Below are 24,516 nucleotides of genomic sequence, written 5' to 3' on the forward strand. Positions count from 1 at the left end.
CATTGGCGCGACAAGAAAACATTTCTTAGTGGAAATTGACTGATTTTAAATCCACATTTTCACTACACATTGTGATGGGGAAATCCACAGCAAATCTGCAACAAAATCCCTGACAGAATCTGCAATGGATTACCCCTGCCATGTGTGATGTGTTGTTTTTACTAACTGTGGATTAAATTTAGGAAATATCTTCTGTTCTTCCGGTACTGTGCTGCTCTACTATCTGGACCCCAAATCTCTCCTTCCCCCTGTGAGTATAAGACTACGCCAGATTATAAATTAGGATCGGCACAGAAAAGTCATGTAGATTACAGCTATATATGGCGTCTGAATGGTGCTCAATGGTGGCCGCAGGCAGGAACGCCGCTGCTACGGTACGTTTCATTGGTGCAGTACTTTATCCAGTGTCGGGAATAACTATTTTATTAAGAGAAAGTTGTAGCATGCCGTGTGGGCCCGGGCCGGCTGTACGTCTGTCTTCTACCAAACGTATGCAATTACACGAGTCTTCCCTGCTTCGTCGTTACACATAATAAGGTATAGTCCATGTTGTTCGTGGCGTTGGCAGAACCGTAACAAGCCAAGCTGATCTCCTGGAGCCGGGTCATGGTGACGGTGCTACAAGAATAGCATCTGGGGAAACTACAGGAGGTCATATGCCCCGGCGGTGGTCGGAGGTGGTGCGGTCCTTGCAGTGGAGCTGTAGTAGTAAGGAGAACCTGGGAAGTAAAAGGGATAATGTTAGCCAGGGTCAATGATGGGACTAGTAAGTATGGGAAGTGAAAGTCGTCCACTTGGCACTGTAGGAAACACATGGTGCTCATGTGGGGGGGTGCCCCTGTGTGGGGATGGTGCCCCTGTGTAGTGATGGTGCCCCTGTGCATGGATGGCGTCAAGGCGTACCCCTGTGCAGTGATGGTGCCCCTGTGCATGAATGGCGTGCCCCTGTGCAGGGATGATACTCCTGTACGGAGATGGTGCCCCTGTGCAGGGATGATACTCCTGTACGGAGATGGTGCCCCTGTGCATGGATGGGGTGCCCCTGTGCAGTGAGGGTGCTCCTGTACGGGGATGGTGCGTCTGTGCATGGATGAGTCTCTTGTGTGGGGATGGGGTGCCCCTGTGCAGTGTTGGTGCTACTGTATGGGTATGGTGCTCATGTGCAGGGATGATACTCCTGTACGGAGATGGTGCCCCTGTGCATGGATGGGGTGCCCCTGTGCAGTGATGGTGCTCCTGTATGGGTATGGTGCTCATGTGCAGGGATGGTGCCCCTGTGCAGGGATGAGTCTCCTGTGTGGGGATGGGGCTTATGTAGGGGGCTGGCGCTCATGTACAGGGATGGTGCCCTAAATCATATGAAAAGAAAAGACTGGCACTCCCTTCATATAAAAAAAATGAGTGTCTGTTTTTATTTTCAAATAAGATGTGTCCAGTCTTTATTATGCTAAGATATGAGCTGGCGTACACATTAATTTACTGCTTTTATCAACTAAGATGTAGGTTATATCCATTAAATAGGTGAGAAAATGATATCTGCGGATGCCCCTAAGCTTCAAGGCTCAAGTGAATGCTCCGATCAAAAGCGCTTTCTCCTTGTCAAAACAACGGGCCCCATTATAAATCGATGGAGGCTGTCAGGTACCAGGGATATTGGTTGTACAACAGATCTTACAGAGCGTGGTGGCCTCTGTTACAGACATCAGCAGTGAGGACGGAGCCTGAGAAGGACGGATATTTATCAGATAAGCTACATTTTTAAAGGAATCTGTCAGCAAGATTGTGTTATGTAATCTGACAGCAGCATGTTGTAGAGACAGAGACTCTGATTCCAGTGATGTGTCCTTTAGTTTACTGGGTGCAGCAGTTGTAATAGTCATGGTTTTCTCGGTTTTCTCTGCTATAGATATAGCAGAGCTCTGAATGCTGACCTGTATATAACCCCGCCAACACCACTTATTTGCACCTTTCTGTGTTTATAGTGACAGAAAGCAGCCAGTCAGTAGTGGGGGAGGGGTTGAACTAGGAGACACCAAGTCCTGTAGTGATAATCTCCTGATGATAAAACACTGATTGTAGTGAAATGGCAAAGCACAGCCCAGCAACTGATAGATCTATGGAATCAGGGTCTCTGCCCCTACATCATGCTGCTGTCAGATTACATAGCCAAAAGCTACAGACGGATTCCATATAAAAGAGTCTTCCTATGTGAGGCCTGCATAAGGTAGTGACAGACGCCTTATATGTTCCCTCGGTGTATTTTTTTGTGAAAATTTACTCAATTTACAATGCACCGTGAGCCAGGACTGTTTGATATTCATGATCTCTAGGATAAGCCACTGCCTTTATTGACCAATTCTCCACCTGACTCCTTCACTTTCTGTCTGCTGACATTCCCACCACCATCATGTGTGACTTCAACATCCCCATTGACACCCACCAGTCAGCAGCCTCCAAACTCCTGTCCCTTACTTCATCCTTTGGACTTACTCAGTCACCCACACAGACGGACACACATTAGACCTGGTCTTCACCCGTTTATGCTCCCTATCTAACTTCACAACCTACCCTCTCCCTCTATTTGACCACCATCTACTCACTTTCTCATACCTGTCCTCCTCACCTGTCACCCATGTCCAGCAACATGCGCACCCACGCAGGAACCTCGCACACCTACACACTCACACTCTTTCTGACTCTATCCTACCACTGTCCTCTATATCCTCACTCCACGACACAGACAGTGCCACTGATTTCTACAATGCCACGCTCGCATCAGCTATTGACACGGTCGCCCCTGTCATGCATAGCAGAGTGCGACAAATCAATAGACAACCCTGGCACAATAACATCACTAAAAAGCTTCGGCGAGTATCCAGAATTGCAGAACGGCGTTGGAAGAAAACACATTCACAAGATGATTTCACTGCACTCAAACAAGCAACACTGGCATTCAAATCAGCTCTCACTTCTGCTGAACTGGCCTACTTCACAACCCTCGTATCTTCCTTATCCCACAACCCCAAACAGGTGTTCAACACATTTAACTCCCTCCTCCGCCCACCACTGCCCCCTCTGAGTTCCCTAATCGTTGGTGAGGACTTTGCCACGCACTTCAAAAATAAGATCAACCAAACAAGGCAAGTCTTTGTTGGCCAACAACCACAACCCCTTTGTATGAGAGACCAATGCCCAAACCCCATAAGTTCCCTCTCTAAAATCACTGAAGGGGAGCTTGCTCATCTTCTCTCCAAATCACACCTCACTACTTGTGCACTTGACCCCATCCCACCTCTTCCCCAACCTCACCACCACACTAATCCCATCTTTAACCCATCTCTTCAACCTTTCACTAACTTCTGGTACCTTCCCCTCTGCCTTCGAACATGCCACAATCACACCTATCCTCAAAAAGCCATCTCTTGACCAAAGCGGTTTATCCAGCTATCGCCCCATATCCTTGCTCCCATTTGCTTCCAAACTCCTTGAGCAGCATGTCCATGCTGAACTTTCCTCTCACTTTGCATCTAACTCTTTCTTCGACAACCTACAATCTGGCTTCTGTCCCCACGATTCCACTGAGACTGCCCTGACCAAAATTACTAACGACTTAGTTACAGCCAAAGCTAACAGACAATTCTCTATACTCCTCCTCCTAGACCTGTCCTCTGCCTTCGACACAGTTGACCACTGCCTCCTACTACAGATCCTCTCTTCCTTTTGGGGTCAAAGACCTCGCCCTATCCTGGATCTCCTCATACCTTTCCAACCGCACATTTAGCGTTTCCTACTCCCATACTACCTCTTCATCTCGCCTCCTCTCTGTTGGAGTGCCCCAAGGCTCTGTCCTAGGACCCTTAGTCTTCTCAATCTATACACTCGGCCTGGGACAACTCATAAGGTCATATGGCTTCCAGTACCACCTCTATGCTGATGACACTCAGATCTACCTCTCTGGCCCAGATGTCACCACTCTGCTCTCCAGAATCCCAGAGTGTCTATCGGCCATATCCTCCTTCTCCTCTCGCTTCCTCAAGCTCAATGTGGACAAATCTGAACTCATTATCTTTCATCCATCACGCATATCTTCCCTACCTGCTCTATCTATTAAAATAAATGAAATCACACTTTCCCCTGTCCCCAAAATCCGCTGCCTCGGAGTAACCCTTGACTCTGCCCTTTCCTTCAAACCGCACATCCAAGCTCTCGCCACCTCCTGTCGCCTCCAGCTCAAAAATATTTCCAGAATCTGTCCTTTCCCTAACCCACACTCTACCAAAATGCTTGTGCATGCCCTAATCATCTCCCGCCTCGACTACTGCAACATACTCCTCTGTGGCCTACCTTCTAACACTCTCGCACCCCTCCAGTCCATCCTTAACTCTGCTGCCCGACTAATTAATCTCTCTCCTCGCTACACTCCTGCTTCACCTCTTTGCAAATCCCTTCACTGGCTCCCAATTTCCCAGCGTATCCAGTTTAAATTACTAACACTGACCTACAAAGCCATCCATAACCTTTCTCCTCCATATATTTCCACGCTTATTTCTCAATATCTTCCCTCACGTAATCTCCGGTCCTCCCAAGACCTCTTTCTCTCTTCCACACTTATTCGCTCCTCACCTAATCGCCTCCAAGAATTCTCTTGAATATCACCCATCCTCTGGAATTCAGTGCCCCAACACATCCGGTTATCCACTACTTTTGGATCCTTCAAAACAAACCTGAAAACCCACCTCTTTAAGGAAGCTTACAGCCTGTAAAGACCACACAGCCACCTCAACACCATCGGAGCTACTGCAACCCTCGACCTACTGTCTCCTTCCCCATAATCCTGTAGAATGTAAGCCCGCAAGGGCAGGGTCCTCGCCCCTCTGTACCAGTCTGTCATTGTTAGTTTTGTTTACTGTAAGTGATATTTATATTTTGATGTAACCCCTTCTCATGTACCGCACCATGGAATCGATGGTGCTATATAAATAAATAATAATAATAATAAGCCCACCCATCCCTGCTCTTCATCTGATGATTGACGGACGGAGAAAACTTGCAGAGAAAACTGCCAGTAGGTAATGTGTTGGTTATAATGTGCGGCTTATATACATCAGCCCCCCTGTGCCTGTTTCTGTTCCCGCAATTCCCAGTAAGCGCCCAGTCCCACACCAGGAGAAGCGGTGCCAGCATTCTCCTGCAGCAAGCGATGAAGATGTTGGGAGTGATTGTACCTGGCTTACACCGATGTCCTTTTTGTGAATGAGTGCGGAGAAAATCCTATTATATTTAATGTACTCACTTAGGAGGCTGGAGCCGGGGAACCGCCAACTGTCTCCATATGCCGCATAGGCCCCATGGCTATAAGTATTACCGGAGTAATCGCTTCCTGCTGAGAAAACAAGAACTGTCAGGTCAGATGGAACAGAAGTAGTAACATCTCACCCAGAGCACCGCAGCCAACGTCGTCCTCATAGCCCCCTCCTGCACGCCGCGGACCGCCGCTGCCAGGGCGCTGGAAATTATTACCTCATACAGAAGGAAATGTGACCATACGTCTACAAAGATGGAGCACCTTGTCTCCCCCTCCATCTACAGACAGGCCAGATGTATCCATAATACCGAAATCCGATTTCTAATATATCCGCCATGTACCCTGCTAAACAGCCATCACCATTTTATTAAATGACTGCATTAAGTAAGACCTCACTAGATGCAAGATGGGTCAGAGAAGGGGTGTACAGGATTCGGAAGACAAGGCGGCTTTCTTCTAGAAGCAGCGCCACACTTGTCCAATGGTTGTGCCTGGAATTGCAGCTCAGCTCTGTCGAAATGAAGAATGAGACTAAGTCCTCGTTCAGACATCCAATTTTCTCGTACAAGCGCTATCCGTGTTTTTCACACCTGTCATGGTCTATGCGGCCATTCACATGTCCGATTCTTTCCTCGAACCGAACAATCCTCGGAAAATTGTTCGATTTTGATCCAAGCGTCAGAGCAAAATCGACAATTCAAGTCTAAGGGTCCGTGGAAAAAAAATTGGACTGGACTCGGATGACATCAGTTTGGTCCAATTTTCACGGACTGACAGAATGGAGAAGGTGAAGAAACTTTTTTTTTTTTCCTTTACATACAAGAAAAACTGATGACACTCGGACCAAATTCTGATTAATGGTCTGACCGGAATAATCTGTTCCTTTTTTATATTTGCGAGAAAAACAGACGTCTGAATGAGGCCTTATCTGCAAGACCACACACGACCTGAGGGCAGGTGTAGCAACGGGTATTTTAATGTTTTTTTTCATTTAAATCACAATGTCTTTTTTAATTTTACTTAATACAAAATTATTACGTACTAGACGAGTGAGGAGCTTTGTAAATTTGTGTAATCGTCAGATTCCTGCCACAAACTGTGTATCATGGTCCAAGAACGGACTGTGATGTACGGACCGTCCGCGGGTCTCCTGGCCTAAACCCAACAGTCTCAGGCCACTTTCACACATTCAGTATTTGGTCAGTATTTTACCTCAGTATTTGTAAGCCAAAAATCGTCCCACTTTTCAGGATGATTTTTTTTATACTGTCGTGTGAACCTACCCCTAGGCTAAGTTTTCATCAATGTTGAACTTTTCGGACCAGTCACCTAGAGGCTATCACTGGCTCCACGTACTGGGCAGGTGCAGGAGATGATGCCACCTATTTCCATCTTAATTGGACCAGACGAGTGCATTCTTCAGTCTGTTAAGCCAAGGCCAAAGTTGGCCTTATCCTATATTTTGACGCGTTGCGAAGAATTGCACCTGCTATGGGGCCAACCAGATAAAAATGGAAAGATCTGACTCCTCTTGTGTTGGCAGTATATCGGTAGGTATATCGGGCTTAAATATGTCCGCCACTGACTCTGTGACCATCTGCAGGTTAGATGAAAGGAGTAAATGAGTCACCGGTCCGACACTCTTCTCCCGCCATCCGGGGGGATGTTTTATATGGCCCGTAGCAGATAATTTGTCCTTCTTGTGCATGTATGGGCATGTAGATTACAGGCGGTTGGGAACAAATCCGTCTTTCGCACACACAGTTAAAATATAACTGCTCTTTTTTATTTATCTTGACCAATCTCATTTCACGCTCCAGGAGAGGAAGGAGGGTGTGCACGCGGGTGTGGGGAGCCGGGGAGGGGGGTAGAAGTACTTTATATTTTTAACGCTGCATTAAGCGCGTCTCCGTGGTAACACAGTAACACGCTGGCTCAGCAGGTTCCGGAGATGTGAGCCGAGTGGGTGAGGGACCCGCCGGTTCTGCATTTCTTTTCCATTTAAATCTACCTGCAAAGGTCACCGGGGGTCAAACCCCTCCAAAAACACATCTTCATTTATAAACTGCGCAGTGTCGGACAGGTCTACGCTTATGTTTTGTCCAAATGTCCCCATGGGAACGTATTCAGTGTTGGGAACTAATACAGTACTAGAAGACCAGAGGGACAAGATCCAAAATGAATTAAGCGTTTGGATCTGCCATAAATCCTACATTAACGACAATAGATGACGGATTGGGACAAGCGATGCACAAAATGCCACCATTAACATAGATGTTACCTCAGATTTGCTACAGATCTGTTCTTTAACCCATTGAATGGACAGAAAAAAATTATCATTTAAGAACTTTTGAGGTCCAGGAGGGTCGAGACATCTTGTCTAAACTGCGCTTCTCCTGTCTTAGTGGTGACCACCATGTTTGACTTTTTTTTATTTGCCTGATGTTTCATCCATCCATCATTCATGGTCCAAGTACAGACTCCGACATTTGGATTGGATGCGGGCCTCCTGACCCCAAGTCAACAGCCTCATAATTGCCTATCGGTCAGGAAAACCGTGGTCGGTTCATCGTAGTCCATAGTCCGTACTTAGACTATGAATGCCGGATGTGTGAAACCAGCCTTACTGTAGGTTACAGGGGTCTAATTCAATACAGGCAGTAGGGTCTTCCTAAATAGTGTTATTAGGGTGAGCCCATGCAAACCGGCATTGCCGGGGATTATTCCGGGTGGATTATTAGATGGAAAATTCCCAGTAGAATACACTGAGAAATTCCATCAACAAAAATTGACATGCCGCGGATTTGAAGATGTCCACCACCTTTCACATCAATTTTTGTTGATGATTTATTCCAGATTTCTCCATTGTCTTGGATAGTCAAGTCAAAATCCGTAACAAATCCTAATTGTTGCAGAATTTGCTTCAGATTACCCACTGTAGAATCTGCAAGTGAAGATTTCGAAAGCATTTTTCTTTTTTTTTCTTTTTTTTCGCAAAACTTATAGGAAAATCTGTAGCTGCAAATTAGCAACAATTCCATCTCCAGGGGACCGACCCTCCATGTGACTGAAGTCATCGGGGCTCCATGGCCTCATTCCCACATCAGTGATTAAATACGTACGTGAAAAAAAATGGTGAGAAGTGGATGACGCACTCGGTGGAAGAGTGCGTCATCTGTATGTCCGTGACCCATACACTTGTATTGGCCATTGTCATCCGTGGAGACAAAAAAAAAACGTCACCGTAGATTATAACGGATACATGTACCTGCAACACAGACATGTGAATGAGGCCTAAGACTTAGGGCCATATTACTATATAGTAAGTCTCATCCAAAGGGGGTGGGATTTTGCAAAACCGTGCCGAAAAGTGGGCATCTTGGAATGAGACTTAAAAGTCATGAATTTTTTTCTTGCTAACGTTGATTAGAATTATGTATTACTCTAAAACCGAGCCCGATCCCTCATCAATAACTATGGTGAGCAGCGGTAGATTACATACCAGCAACCATTCCAGCAATTGCAGATGAGGCATAGTTTCCCTGCCCGCTTGGTATGTGTGGAGGGTAACCCGGCAATGTGGATCCTACAACATCGCGCCCTGGTAAAGAATAGACAGTTATTAGTATGACATACTTCCCCAATCGCTATGCCATTATGTAGAGATCGTGACTAGTGATGAGCGAACGTGCTCGGATAAAGTCCTATCCGAGCACCCTCGGGTGTTATCCGAGCATCTGGGAGTGTTTGTATATTATGTTCGAGTCTCTGCGGCTGCATGATTTGTGGATGTTAGACAGCCTGAACACATGCGGGATTGCCTGTTTGTTAGACCGCCTGAACACATGTGAGGATTCCCTAACAGCCGTAAATCATGCAGCCGCAGGGACTCGAACATAATATACCAGCACTCCCAGATGCTCAGATAACACTCGAGCATGCTCGGATAAGACGTTATCTGAGCACGTTTGCTCATCGCTAAGACTCGCTAGGCCTCATGTTTGAAATCCATCATGGTTCCCATATCAAGTACCCAGAGTCCCCCAGTCCAGTGCAGGTTAGAAATGACCACATCTTTACTGAGGGTTCTGACGTGACTGGTTAGACCCATTTCTGGAGCTTCTTGCCACTGCAGGAACTCTACCTATGCTCCTTTATACCCTATACCCTTACAGTTCATAATCTCCCCTGATGATTCCTCCATATGGAGGAAGAAACGTTTAGGGAGGGCTACAGCCTTTTTTGGGGTACTATTAAGGCAGTATTATACTTGGGTACACAGGGGCAACACATGGGGCACAATGACAGGCTATAATATTATGGTCCCTGTTATATTCTGCTGCTGTAATCCTGCTTGGACGATATTGGTTCATCATGACACAGTGGTGACTGGTGAGATCAAACCTTTTTATATAAGCATTGATTTACTGAACACTTGCACTTTATATTATAACTATTGCTGGTCATTGTATGTGTTATTTTTATTCTAGGTTCTTTTAATTATAGATTATTAATAATTATCATTAACAGATATATTTTATATTATAATACATTGATTATCTCTCAATGCTGGATTTGGATTTATTCTTTGAGCGATCCTTGTAGATCTGTCCTATCATATCGGATCCTTGCTGTTTTTCTCCACAATGTCTATCTGATCTAATACTGGAGATGCCACGAGTGCTGAGGTAAGAAGAGGCTGCTCACACTGCTGTCCACAATGTCTATCTGATCTTATACTGGAGACACCATGAGTGCTGAGGTAAGAAGAGGCTGCTCACACTGCTGTCTATCTGATCTAATACTGGAGATACCACAAGGGCGGAGGTAAGAAGAGGCTGCTCACACTGCTGTCCTCTCTATCTGATCTAATACTGGAGATACCAGGGGTACTGAGGTAAGAAGAGGCTGCTCACACTGCTGTCCTCTCTAACTAATCTAATACTGGAGATACCAGGGGTACTGAGGTAAGAAGAGGCTGCTCACACTGCTGTCCACAATGTCTAGCTGATCTAATACTGGAGATACCAGGGGTGTGGAGGTTAGAATAGGCTGCTGACACTGCTGCCCACACTATCTTTATGATATAACCCTGGAGATACAAGGGGTGCTCTGGTAAGATGACCCTGCTCACATTGCTATCCACCCTCTCTATATGATCCAATACTGGCAATACCAGGATACTGAGGCAAAACGATGATGCTCACAGTGCTGTCCACCTTGTCTGTCTGATCTAATACTGGAGATATGCTAATAGGCTGCGCACACTCCACCAGAAGTACTGAGGTACGAAGAGGCTGCTCACACTGCTGTCCACCCTGTTTTTCAGACACAGTGGGCAAAATAAGTATTTGATACACTACCGATTTTGAAAGTTTTTCCAACTACAAAGAATGGAGAGGTCTGTAATTTTTATCGTAGGTACACTTCAACTGTAAGAGACAGATTCTTTAAAAAAAAAATCCATAAAATCACATTGTATGATTTTTACATAATTCTTTTGCATTTTATTGCTTGAAATAAGTATTTGATATAATATAAAAACAACTTAAACAGGTTGTCCCCAACTAGGACAACCCCTTCTTGATCAAAACATTTGGCCCCCATAAAATAAAAAAGCCTATACTCACCTGCCATGTCGGCGCTGTTCCCACACTTGGCAGTCATTCTCCCTGGGGCTCTTGAGCGGTGTTGTGCGCTGGCGTCACTGTCCCCGCTTTCAGATAAGTCAATCATGAAGAGAAAGTCTGGGCTGAAGCTGATCCCGGACTTCCTCTTCATGTTCGATTTGTCTGAGGATGGGGGCAGTGATGCCAGTGCTAATTGGACGCCGATGTCACAACACCACGGGAGATTGACTGCGAACACCGTGGGAAGGGCGCCTGTACAGGAGGTGAGTGTAAGCTTTATTATTTTATGGGGGTCAAGCGAGGGGTATGACAAAAAGTTGTACAAATAGTGGACAACTTCTTTAATATTTGCTACGGAAACCTGTGTTTGCAATTACAGAGGTCAGACATTTTCTGTAGTTCTTGACTAAGTTTGCACACACTGCTGCAGGGATTTTGGCCCATTCCTCCATATAGATCTTCTCCAGATCGTTCAGGTTTCGAGGCGGTCACTGGGCAATATTGAGTTTCAGCTCCCTTCTAAGATTTTCTATTGGGTTTAAATCTGGAGACTGGCTAGGCCACTCCAGGACCTTGAAATGCTTCTTACGAAGCCACTCCTTAGTTGCCCTGGCTGTGTGTTTCGTGAAGAACCAGCCACGACCCATCTTTGATGCTCTTACTGAGGTAAGGAGGTTGTTGGCCAAAATCTTGTGATACATGACCTAATCTTCCATTCAATACGGTGCAGTTGTGCTGTGCCCTTTTCAGAAAAGCACCTCCAAATTATGGTGTTTCCCCCACTATGCTACACTATTAGGATGGTGTTCTTGGGGTTGTATTCATCCTTCTTCTTCCTCCAAACGCGGCAAGTGGTCTCGATACCAAAAAGTTCTATTTTGGTCTCATTTGACCACATGACTTTCTCCCATGCCTCCTCTGGATCATCCAGATGGTCATTGGCAAACTTCAAACGGGCCTGGACATGTGTTGGTGTCAGCAGGGGGGCCTTGCGTGCCCTGCAGGATTTTAATCCATGACAATGTAGTGTGTTACTAACAGTAATGTTTGAGACTGTGGTCCCAGCTCTCTTCAGGTCATTGACCAAGTCCTACCATGTAGTTCTGGGCTGATTCCTAACCTTTCTCAGAATCATCCTTACCCCATGAGACAAGATCTTGCATGGAGCTCCAGACCGAGGAAAATTGTGAGTCATCTTGTGTTTCTTCCATTTTCTAATAATTGTGCCAACAGTTATTGCTTTCTCACCAAACTGCTTGTCTATTGTCCTGTTGCTCATCTCGGCCTTGTGCAGGTCTACAATTTTGTGCCTGGTGTCTTTAGATGACCGCTCTTTGATCTTGGCCATGGTCGGGAGGTTGGAGTGTGATTGATTGTGTGGACAGGTGTCTTTTATACAGGTACCGAGTTCAAACAGGTGTAATTAATACAGATAATGAGTGCAGAATAGGAGGGCTTCTTAAAGAAAAACTAACAGATCTGTGAAAGACAGAATTTTTGCTGGTTGGTCGGTGATCAAATACTTATTTCATGCAATAAAAGGCAAATTATGTAAAAATCATACAATGTGATTTTCTGGTTTTTATTTTTATATTCTGTGTCTTACAGTTGAAGTGTACCTACGATAAAAATGACAGACCTCTCCACTTTTTGTAGGCGGGGAAACATGCAAAATCGGCAGCGTATCAAATATAACTTAATTAATAGGCTTTATTTAAATAAATCCAGGCGACATTACTCCCCGGGTCGGACACCCATGATCGTACCTGTGACCGTCTGACTGGTGAACTGTCCGTACACAGAGGACGCATGAGAAAATGCACTGAAAGCAGGAACAGCAGCTGCTGATCCGATGGGCTGCAGGTCCAGGAACGTGGGACTATACAGCGATGGCGGGGTGGAGCTGGCGCTAGAGCTATCTGAGATCTCTTGCTTAATGGTGAAAGATGAGAGTTCTACAATGGAGCAATGAAATGGAAGTGTTACAATGAATAAAACGTGGTACATGAGGGAATAAAGTGATGTGGCGGATTGTCACATGCCGATGACGTGTGTGAAATTGACATGATGACAAAGTTTGGTCTATGGAAACAGAACATTGCCGATGGTATTGACATGTTTATAATGGCATCCAAGGCTGGACTGGCCATCTGGCAATTCTGGCTAATGCTAGGTGGGCTGGTCCAGTCGTGGGCTGCATTGACTGCTATGCTGTTAATGGTATCGGGGTCCTCAGGGTGCTGTTGAGATGGAGCATCGGGGGGAGGAACAGCATCAGCCTACGAGCTTTCAAATGCCAGGGCCGAATTTCACTCCCAGTCCGTCCCTGATGACATCCATGGGATTTACAAGTGGCAGCCTGGGGGAATAACGATTATCCCTGATGATAAGCAAATCACTCGGAACCCCCCGGCAATCAGATATAAGGCCTTATTCGTAACACACAGGAACACACATTTCTGACTCTATCAGAAGTTCCGTTTGAACCCCCTAAAAAAGGGGGATTCAGACGTGCCCCTGTTGGAGCCCTTTACTATAAGGAGGCAGACTGAATCACTTTGTACTTTCCGGGAGTGTTCTTTTTTTTTTTTCCAGAGTTTCAGATGGAAGAACCCCAGACGGAGTCACAAACGTGTTGCCCGAATATGAGGTGAACAGGACCTAACTCTGCAGTGCCCCCCACAGGCGGAGAAGAAGAATTACACAGCTCCCATTGAAATCAGTGATCAGTATAAGATCCGGTTCCTCCAGAGTTTGAGCAAAACTTTGACGCAACTCTTTGATGTGGCTACTAATGGGGGTCCTAAACTGGGTATCCGCTCTATAAAAATCCTTCAAGTTTAGAAACTTTTGTAAAAATTTTGCCCAGATCGTATCAATTTTTCAGCTTACCTGACAAAGCAGAGTAGCCCTGGTGTGCGGAGAGATTTCTACCTAGAGCAGCATTGGAAGCGGTCAGCGCAGATTTCCCCTCGTCCATTGCATTATTTAGCAGCGGTAGCGGATACAGGGCCTGAAATCAAAGGACAGACAATAAGTTACATTTTATATAAAATCGGAATCCTGCCTATAAAGGCTTACAGTTCGAGATGAGTGAATCTCCTAAAATTAGTTTTGGGTAGAATCTCTCGATTTTTAACCAGCTGATCTTATACGGTCCTAGTAAAATTGGCCCTAATTGAAAGTGCCCAGAAAAGACATTTATTATGCTCTGAGGTCTCTTCAGATACCAAAGCATTATAAATGCAGGGAAGGGGTTAAAAGTAATTAACATTATATAATGACCTGTTTAGGCCGTCTTTACCTGTCCCTACCCTGCCTCTGCTCCCCAGGCCTAGGACAGATCGGTATATCGTGCTTATGGCTTTTAAACCCCTTCCCAGCCCTCAAAAGAAGACAGAAAAATGGCAGCCAAAGGGATTCTTGCAAATCATATCCCAAAATTTTCAGATTTGCCAGAATCTCCAACTTTTTTTATTTTAAATAAAAGAATATTCACAGAAACCGGAGGACTTAAGACAAAATTACTACACGGATTGGTAACAGTATGGATGTAAAATAGTAAGTGTGGTTGTAACATGATATTGATCTAAGAAATGTCTGTAGATCGTCTGATACATATGTGTACGAAAAATACTGTGCAAAAGTATTAGGCAGGTGTGGGGAAAAATGTGACAGATGATTGACAGGTCTTTCCCTTGCATGCCCTTACATGGACGTAGCAAGAGACCTGTCAATCACCTGCAGCGGCACTGGGAATAGCTGGGGGGGGGTGTAGCTGGACTAGTCTCATCTCTGGCAATACTTACTGGACAGATCTTCAAGGTATATTTTCTCTGACACGAAGAATCATTTCAGAGCATAATATTATACCGCATAGAACTGTAGAACAGGACGGCACTAGAGCGATACCGCTTTCAGAAGCCAGGACAAAAAATGTAGGATCCAGAGCTCTAGGCGTCACGCATGCTGGGGGGTATTGGTGCTCAGCATACTAAATGAAATCCAATAGTTCGTATATACACATAGGAAAGAAAATATGCGGCACTCACCCCAATTCAGCAGTGGAAAGCGTGAATTTTAATGGAAAACATAAACAGATAAAAATCCGTTACAACATCAGGTCCAGGTCGCACCGTCGAAGCACCTGCTGTGCGAAACGGCTGTCGTCCAAGCTCCAACACCGCACCCTCCTACTTACCTGATGTTGTAACTGATTTTTATCTGTTTATGTTTTCCATTAAAATTCACGCTTTCCACTGCTGAATTGGGGTGAGTGCCGCATATTTTCTTTCCTATGTGTATATCAGAGCATAATATACCTAGCTACCATCATGTAGCCAGGCTGCGATTCATCCTGCCTCTGGTTTGGGCAGCATCAATTCGCCTGACAACATCCCTTTAACAAAATAGAAAGTGATTGAACAAAAGAGAAATTTAAATCAAATCAATATTTGGTGTGACCGCACTTTGCCTTCAAGACGGCTTTAAATCATCAATTCTTCTAGGCACAGTTGTGCACAGTTTTTGAAGAAACTCAGCGGGGAAGTTGTTCCAAACATCTTGGAGAACTAACCACAGATCTTGTGTTTATGTCGCTTGTGCGAATCCTTCTGTCTCTTCTTGTAATCCTGTCTCTTCTTGTAATCCCAGACTTTGTCTTGTTGCTGTGGTGTATGACCTCTGACATGAAACTGTCTTCCACAACCTCACCTTTGACTGTTCCTCACCCACATTTAAGCCTCCTACTCTGTTTTTTCTGTTTCAGTTAATGACTATGCTTCAACCTACATATGAAAATGATGATCATTATCACCTGTTTGGTAACATTGGTTACTCATACCCCTGACCTAGAGAAATTGATGCAGCTTTGATGGTAAAGAATGGTCACATAAAATACCCATTTGATTTAGATTCCTCTTTTATTCATTTACTTTGGAATTTTTGTTAATTAATCAAAAATAAAACTATGAACACTTCTATTTTTTTTTAAAAGCATTCTTACTTTGCAGCATTTTTTCCACACCGGCCTAAAATTATTAAATAGTATTGTATGTATCAATGCTCTATACATTTTACCAGGGCGCTACTATGTACATATACAGGCTTGGACTGGCCCACGGGAGAACAGGAGAATCCTCCAGTGGGCCTCTCTGAAGAAGTGCAGAAAAAAGTATCAGCTTAACATTACATAGAAGCAAAAGTAAATCTGTTTACTAGGGCCAGGGTCACGTAGCTAAACAGTGGGCCCCAAGATTCTGGACCTTTGCCGACCCAGTCTGACACTGCACATATAATGTACAGGTCCTTCTCAAAAAATTAGCATATAGTGTTAAATTTCATTATTTACCATAATGTAATGATTACAATTAAACTTTCATATATTATAGATTCATTATCCACCAACTGAAATTTGTCAGGTCTTTTATTGTTTTAATACTGATGATTTTGGCATACAACTCCTGATAACCCAAAAAACCTGTCTCAATAAATTAGCATATCAAGAAAAGGTTCTCTAAACGACCTATTACCCTAATCTTCTGAATCAACTAATTAACTCTAAACACATGCAAAAGATACCTGAGGCTTTTATAAACTCCCTGCCTGGTTCATTACTCAAAACCCCCATCATGGGTAAGACTAGCGACCTGACAGATGTCAAGAAGGCCATCATTGACACCCTCAAGCAAGAGGGTAAGACCCAGAAAGAAATTTCTCAACAAATAGGCTGTTCCCAGAGTGCTGTATCAAGGCACCTCAATGGTAAGTCTGTTGGAAGGAAACAATGTGGCAGAAAACGCTGTACAACGAGAAGAGGAGACCGGACCCTGAGGAAGATTGTGGAGAAGGACCGATTCCAGACCTTGGGGAACCTGAGGAAGCAGTGGACTGAGTCTGGTGTGGAAACATCCAGAGCCACCGTGCACAGGCGTGTGCAGGAAATGGGCTACAGGTGCCGCATTCCCCAGGTAAAGCCACTTTTGAACCATAAACAGCGGCAGAGGCGCCTGACCTGGGCTACAGAGAAGCAGCACTGGACTGTTGCTAAGTGGTCCCAAGTACTTTTTTCTGATGAAAGCAAATTTTGCATGTCATTCGGAAATCAAGGTGCCAGAGTCTGGAGGAAGACTGGGGAGAAGGAAATGCCTGAAGTCCAGTGTCAAGTACCCACAGTCAGTGATGGTGTGGGGTGCCATGTCAGCTGCTGGTGTTGGTCCACTGTGTTTCATCAAGGGCAGGGTCAATGCAGCTAGCTATCAGGAGATTTTGGAGCACTTCATGCTTCCATCGGCTGAAATGCTTTATGGAGATGAAGATTTCATTTTTCAGCACGACCTGGCACCTGCTCACAGAGCCAAAACCACTGGTAAATGGTTTACTGACCATGGTATTACTGTGCTCAATTGGCCTGCCAACTCTCCTGACCTGAACCCCATAGAGAATCTGTGGGATATTGTGAAGAGAAAGTTGAGAGACGCAAGACCCAACACTCTGGATGAGCTTAAGGCCGCTATTGAAGCAGCCTGGGCCTCCATAACATCTCAGCAGTGTCACAGGCTGATTGCCTCCATGCCACGCCGCATTGAAGCAGTCATTTCTGCCAACGGATTCCCGACCAAGTATTGAGTGCATAACTGAACATTATTATTTGATGGTTTTTTTGTTTGTTATTAAAAAACACTTTTATTTGATTGGATGGGTGAAATATGCTAATTTATTGAGACAGGTTTTTTGGGTTATCAGGAGTTGTATGCCAAAATCATCAGTATTAAAACAATAAAAGACCTGACAAATTTCAGTTGGTGGATAATGAATCTATAATATATGAAAGTTTAATTGTAATCATTACATTATGGTAAATAATGAAATTTAACACTATATGCTAATTTTTTGAGAAGGACCTGTATACACTACTCACTTGTTCAGCTTTGCTGTGACTGGCGGAGGGATAAGATTCAGGAAAGTGCTGCCTCTGGAATGGGCACTCCAGTCCATCGAGTGGGTGCTGGATATAGGCTTCTGTCCGCATCTGCTTCCGGCTCAGACCGCCACTGCCCTGAGAGTCTATGCTGAGCCTGCAGCTGTCCTGATCGCCTGGGAAAACCAACAAGGAGTTAATGCTATTATTGCACTGGCACCTACATTTTATTGTTTTATATATATTTGTATTGTCTAGTTTTTGTGTTTTTCACCTGTCTTTCATTTGTGCCTAATTCTTCGTTTAATTTACGCCTTTTTTTTTTTTTAAAGTCTGATTTAGTTCACCTATTTTATTCGTTGTTGTCGATGGAGCCTGGGGTTCCCTAAATGCTTTTGTCACATACATCATTTGTGACCTTTTAAAAACTTTGGTGCAAATATACTCTAGTCACCCATGTAGTGGTTATATATATATATATATATATATATATATATACTGTATATATTTATTTATATATATATATATTTTTAAATAAAGATTGCACCAGAGATATTTGTGTGCAACGTTTGCGCCACTTTACCAAAAGTGAGACTTTTTGTGCTTAATAATACCAAAACAGGTCAGAGACAAAAATAAAGACTATTTTTTTACTTTGTGTCAAATTCATCAACCATTTGCACCATTATGAAAAATATAACACAATAGACAGCAAATACCATACCATAAAAGTGCATAACCCCCCTGCAAATGATGAATTAGGGACAAGAGGTTGCTATAGTGGTAAAAATACTTTTTAATTCCCCTCTTTATTATTGTTTATAATTCCATTGCATACAAATACTAAGCAATTTTGCAAATAGTCTTGATTATGATTGCAAAATATTTTGTGTATACAGCTCCCATGCAAACCTATGTGTGCCTTTTGCCGCAGTGTAAATTGACATTCTGTTTTTAAAGGGAACCTGTCACTTGATTCATGCTACCTAAACCATGTCCAGCATGAATTAGTTCATGTTTGCAGCCAGGTATGTTTTGCTCTGAAACTGTCTGGCGTCTCGCAGAAAATATAGTTAGAAGATCCGGTTTCTGCCAGCGCTGCTACATGTGATTGACAGATCTGTTTCATATGTTTACTTAGCGAGAGACCTGTCGATCACCTGGAAGATGCGGGGAGAAGAAGTTGGGGTTGGAGTCATTAGTCTCGTCTCCGGCCCGATCTTTTAACCAGGCTTGGACTGGCACGTCGGGTAACAGAAGAATCCCCTGGTGGGCCTCCCACATGAGCAAATAAATGCAACATCTCATCATTCATTTAAAAAATTACTCAGCTTAATATATAGAATTTTAAGCAAGTTTTATGAAGAATGCATACAGCTGAGCAGTGGGCCCCCAATATCTTTGTTACTGGTGGACCCCTGGGACTCCAGTCCGACACTGAATCTACCTATATTTTGTCAGAAATGCCGGAGCGTTTCAGAGAGAAGTCTACTTGGCTGCAGTCGTACTGACCCATTATGCCAGTGGTTTGGGCAGCTTGAGTCAAGCGCCAGCTTCCCTTTAATATATGTTAGTGATGATCGCGCCCAGTCTTGTGGAATACGTAGTCTCCTGGACACGGCAGGGGATGCTACTCACTGTCATCTAGTTTTCGTTTGCCATCTGTAGACGGATGAGAGATTCCTAACAGACCATTGATGGAGTAAGTGGATCCAAGTGAGTCCGAGTGTGGAGACTCGGGAGGTGTCACTGCTGAGCTTGGAACTAGGAGAAAAATACTCAAGATTATCCATCAATTTGGCTCCTCATTTGTAGATATTAACCAATTATATTCACTAAGACCAATATTTGGAATGTTTTGTCATCAGCTTCAGGATACAGTGTGTTCTTGCTTAAAGGGAATCTGCCAGCAGGTTTTACTATGTAATCTGAGAGCAACATAATGGAGATGCAGAGACCCTGATTCCAGGGATGGGTCACTTGCTTGGCAGCTTGCTGTAGTATCAATACAATTAGTGTTTTATCAGCAGGAGATTATCACTGCAGGACTAGGTGTTTCGTGCAAATCAGTCAAGCTAATCTTTGCAACCACACACACACACACACTGATTGGCCGATTGCTGACAATACACAGGAAGCTGCCAATCAGGGGTATGGGTAGGGTTATACACAGCTCAGCATTCTGACCACTGCTCACCTACAGCAGAAAAAACAGGGATTATATCAAAACTGCACCAAGCAGCCCAGTAAGTGACACATCGCTGGAATCAGGATCTCTTCCTCTACATCATTTTGCTCTATGATTATAAAGCAAAAACCTGGTGACAGATTCCCTTTAAGTAAAGAGACCATTTCCTTCCTTATTACCCTCCCAGTACATTCTTGACTACCTTATGCCACCACTAGAGGGCGATCTATTTATTGCTTCTATTGACTTCTTCGAATCCACGTAAAGACTGGCCCTTATAAGATTTTATGAAAACGCAGAATACTATAGATTTGTTCACACCAAGGGTGTCCTATTGTGCATTTTCCACATCAAAAATCTAAGGCTGACTCTTGGTTTTCCATTGTGGGCATGCAGCTAATTTGTAGTTTGCGCTGCTGTACATCCCCAATGCAATGCTTGCTTTTCCATACTGTGTCTGCAGGAAAAAAGTATCATGCTATGTAATGATACACCTGATCTTTTTCCAGGGTGGCATGCATGTGGTAGGTTTGCAGAAATCCTATTTACATGCAGGGGATGCAAATTTCACACAGACTGAGGCACAGAATTCAATCCAAAATTTACATGAGCTAATCATGTGAACTTACCAAGATATTATATTATAATTTATAATACAAAGTAAGGCGTAGTCCCCTTAACATGACCCTGACCACTGGACTATTCTTATATGCTGAATCAGTAAAGGAAAGTTTTGCCGTGTGCCACAACTCATTGTGAAGTCCCAATCTGTGGCTTTACACAGGACTGCAGATAAGGTAGGTCACTGAGATATCAAGCGCAAAAAAAGACAGTAAACCAAAATCCAGATCTGCTACATCTGTTGATTAAAGATAATAAATGGAGACATACTAGCCTTTCAAGACTTCATGGATCCAATTTAGGTCCCTCCGGAGGTCTCCACTGCAGTGGTCAGATAATTAGGAGAGCGCAACATCGGATGTTTCTCCAATGAAACGCTCTTCTGCCCACATGACTGCTGCAGCCAATTACAGGCTGAGGCTATGTGCAAACGATGCGGATTTAGTGCGGATCCACAGCATTTTTTTCTGCGCAGAAACGCTGCAGTTCCGCAAAGTGATTTACAGTACAATGTAAATCAATAGGAAAAAAAAATGCTATGCTAATGGTGCGGAAAATTCCGCATAAAAAACGTTGCGGATCAAAAGAAGGAGCATGTCACTTCTTTTGTGCGTATCTGCAGCGTTTCTGCACCCTTCCATTATAGAAATCCTCAAAGGTAAAAAACGCATGAAATCCGCACAAAATCCGCATCAAATCCGCAACAAAAACGCAAAAAATCGACATAAAAAAGCGTCAAATCTGCACCTGCGTTTTCTGCCAGGAGATGCGGATGCACCCCAATCCGCAACGTGAAGGGGGCAGAAAACCTTCAGGAACCTTCGAAGACCTAAGGAGTGGCTTGAGCTGGATCCAGAGTGGCGCTGGAAGATTAGTATGCTGTTTACTGCTAGACAATCCCTTTCAGAACACAGACCTCACCGTTATAAAATTCTTGTAAACTCTTTAAAGAAGGTCTGTCACTTGCTATAAATATAAAGTTGTGTAAATGCCGCTGTTTTCCAGAATCTGTTGCTGTTTTTCATTTGTTCCTGCGCCTCTTCGCCGCTGAGTAGAGATGAGCGAATCCGAACGTAAAAGTTCATGGTTCATTCCGGTTAGTGTCCGGTGCTTAACGACGAACGCGGACTTCTCCCGGAAGTCCCTTGCAATGTACAGAGTACCGGGGGAAATCCGGGAGGAGAGAGACGGAATTTTCCAGCTCAAAAGTTTGGGTTCCATTCTTTTCAATGGGGTTCTGGTTCCCGAACCAAACTTTGGAATAAAGCTTAGGTTGGGTATCAGAATCCAAACTTCCCCAAGTCCACTAATCCTTATTCTTGAGATATGGCCACTCTTCTCTGTAAATAAATCTTTTTTAGCTAACTGGGTGTGGTTATCAGATCTACCCTCTACTAGATTTATATACCAGGAAGAGGGGCCATCTCATATCACTTCTCTCCTATGCCTCAAAACTACTGGAGCAAAATGTCCATTTTGAACTGTCCTCCCACGTCTCCTCCCGCTCCCTCTTTGACTGGTTACAATCTGGCTTCTGACCGTACCATTCCACTGAAACTGCCCTAACTAAAGTCCCCAATGACCTACTGACTGCCAAATCTGTCCTCCTCCTCCTGGACCTGTCCTCTGCCTTTGACACAGTGGACCATTCCCTATTACTACAGACCCTCTCATCTCTTGGCATCACAGACTTGGCCCTATCTTGGATCTCGTCATACCTAACAGACCGGACATTCAGCATCTTCCACTCACACACCACCTCCTCACCTCGCCCCCTATCTGTCAGAATCCCGCAAGGTTCAGTCTTAGGTCTCCTACACTTCTCATCTACACCTTCGGCCTGAGACAGCTCATAGAGTTGACTCTGATCTCTCCTTCAAACCAGATATCCAAGCCTTTTCCACCTCCTGCCGACTCCAACTCAGAAATATCTCCCGTATCCGCTCATTCCTCAACCAAGAATCTGCAAAAACACCAGCCTCGATTACTGCAACCTCCTGCTCTGTGGCCTCCCCTCTTATACTCTTGCACCCCTCCAATTTATCCTAAACTTCGCTGCCCGACTTAGCCACCTGTCCCCTCGCTATTCCCCGGCCTCTCCTCTCTGTTACTTCCTTCAATGGCTCCCATTGCCCAGAGACTCCAGTTCAAAACTCTAACCATGACATACAAAGCCATCCACAACCTGTCTCCTCCATACATCTGTGACCTCGTCTCCCGATACTTTCCTGCACGCGACCTCCGATCCTCACAAGATCTCCTTCTCTACTCCCCTCTTATCTCCTCTTCCCACAATCGCATACAAGATTTCTCTCGTGCATCCCCCCTACTCTGGAACCCTCTACCACAACACATCAGACTCTCACCTACCATCGAAACCTTCAAAAAGAACCTGAAGACCCACCTCTTCCGACAAGCCTACAGCTTACAGTAACCATCGATCCACCAAACACTATTGAATAAATGGTGCTATAATAATAAATAATAATAATAATCTCAGGATTGGAGAGGCACAGGAACGAATAATAAACAACCCTGGATTCATTACAACAGCGGCATTTACTCCATTTTATATTTTTGTCAAGTGATGGGCCCTCTTTAAACCATAAGATACTACAACTCCCAACATCATCAATATAGAATATTTTTGATTTTTTTTTATAAATAATAACAATGAACGTTAGGCTATGATCACACGTTCAGTATTTGGTCAGTATTTCACATCAGTATTTGTAAGCCAAAACCAGGAGTGGCTGATAAATACAGAAGTGGTGAATATGTTTCTATTATACTTTTCCTCTGACTGTTACACTTCTGATTTTGGCTTACAAATACTGATGTAAAATACTGACCAAATACTGATAGTGTGACTGCAGCCTTAGGGTAAGTATAGGATGCATTTTTCCCATTTTCCTTGCAGTGGCACTGTCACGGTCTTACCATGACACAGAGGAGCCAGTAGATCGCAGCGTCTGATTTCCCGCACTTCTGCACTGACTAGAAGCACCTCACCATCATATTAAATGGTGCAGGTTTCTGCTAGCAGTGCAGGGGTTAAACTGTTCAGACGATACCTTCTAATAGCTTTCCAGGGTTGATGGTCTCAGCTGCTCATTGTTGGTCACTCCCCTCTACTATATATGCTTGCCTCTAACTATCATGGTGTTTCATGCTGCCTGGACTGGAGGAGTTGGTTTGGAGTGTTTATCTAAAGACTGTTGCTTGGTTCTTTGGTTGTGTGTAAACCCTTATTCTCTCCTATTTGTTTGTTAACCCTTCCTTCACTCCCTGGTGCTCCGCTCCGCTTATGAGAGAATATTTGTATGATTGGTATTTTTCTTTATCCCTGTACATCATCCCTTGTTAGTCTGGTTGGTGTATTACATACACTACTACTCCCCACTTCTCTTGGTGGGGGAGGGAACAGATAAGGGCTGAGTTAGGAGCTCAGCAAAGTACGTGGCCCTAGCGTCTTCACCATTAGAAGTAATCCAGGGCGAAGGGTTAGCTAGGGCGGCCCTAGATTTTGGTACAGGGAAGGACCCCTTGGCACGAGGATATCCCACAACACAGTCGTTACTGGCACTGGAAGAAAAATGACACCTAGTAATGAAGGCTGCTGGTCCCCAAAAAATCGTCATCGTGCATAAAGAAACCTTTTGTGAGTGTGCAGCTTATAAAGTGGAAGGATCCCGGATAATATGGAGGGATACACATGAGGTTATTGGACACTCAGCTGAATCCCTGTTATCTCAGGAAGTTTTGGCAAGTGCTTTTCCTGCCAAAATGGTTCTGGTTTCCATTCACTAGGTTGTTGAGTAGAGTGGGGTTAGGTTAGTGATGGCAGGTGATT

The 24,516-nt window shown here is 44.3% G+C and overlaps 1 protein-coding gene across 1 annotated transcript in view; it reads right to left on the minus strand.

Annotated features, from left to right (window-relative positions):
- Positions 1-409: 409 nt before the first annotated feature.
- The window catches only part of PAX8 (paired box 8), a 34,114-nt gene continuing 10,007 nt past the window's right edge, over positions 410-24,516 (minus strand). Inside the window, exons 5-11 of the mRNA XM_069766763.1 lie at positions 19,493-19,618; positions 17,855-18,030; positions 13,828-13,948; positions 12,702-12,890; positions 8,808-8,906; positions 5,294-5,383; positions 410-719 (exon numbers count right to left, since the gene is read on the minus strand). Of these exons, the coding sequence (XP_069622864.1) occupies positions 643-719; positions 5,294-5,383; positions 8,808-8,906; positions 12,702-12,890; positions 13,828-13,948; positions 17,855-18,030; positions 19,493-19,618 (878 nt within the window). The 3' untranslated portion in view covers positions 410-642. The remainder of the gene's footprint in view (positions 720-5,293; positions 5,384-8,807; positions 8,907-12,701; positions 12,891-13,827; positions 13,949-17,854; positions 18,031-19,492; positions 19,619-24,516) is intronic.

This window comes from Ranitomeya imitator, chromosome 4 (genome assembly GCF_032444005.1).
Source record: "Ranitomeya imitator isolate aRanImi1 chromosome 4, aRanImi1.pri, whole genome shotgun sequence".
In the NCBI taxonomy this organism is placed as follows: domain Eukaryota; kingdom Metazoa; phylum Chordata; class Amphibia; order Anura; family Dendrobatidae; genus Ranitomeya; species Ranitomeya imitator.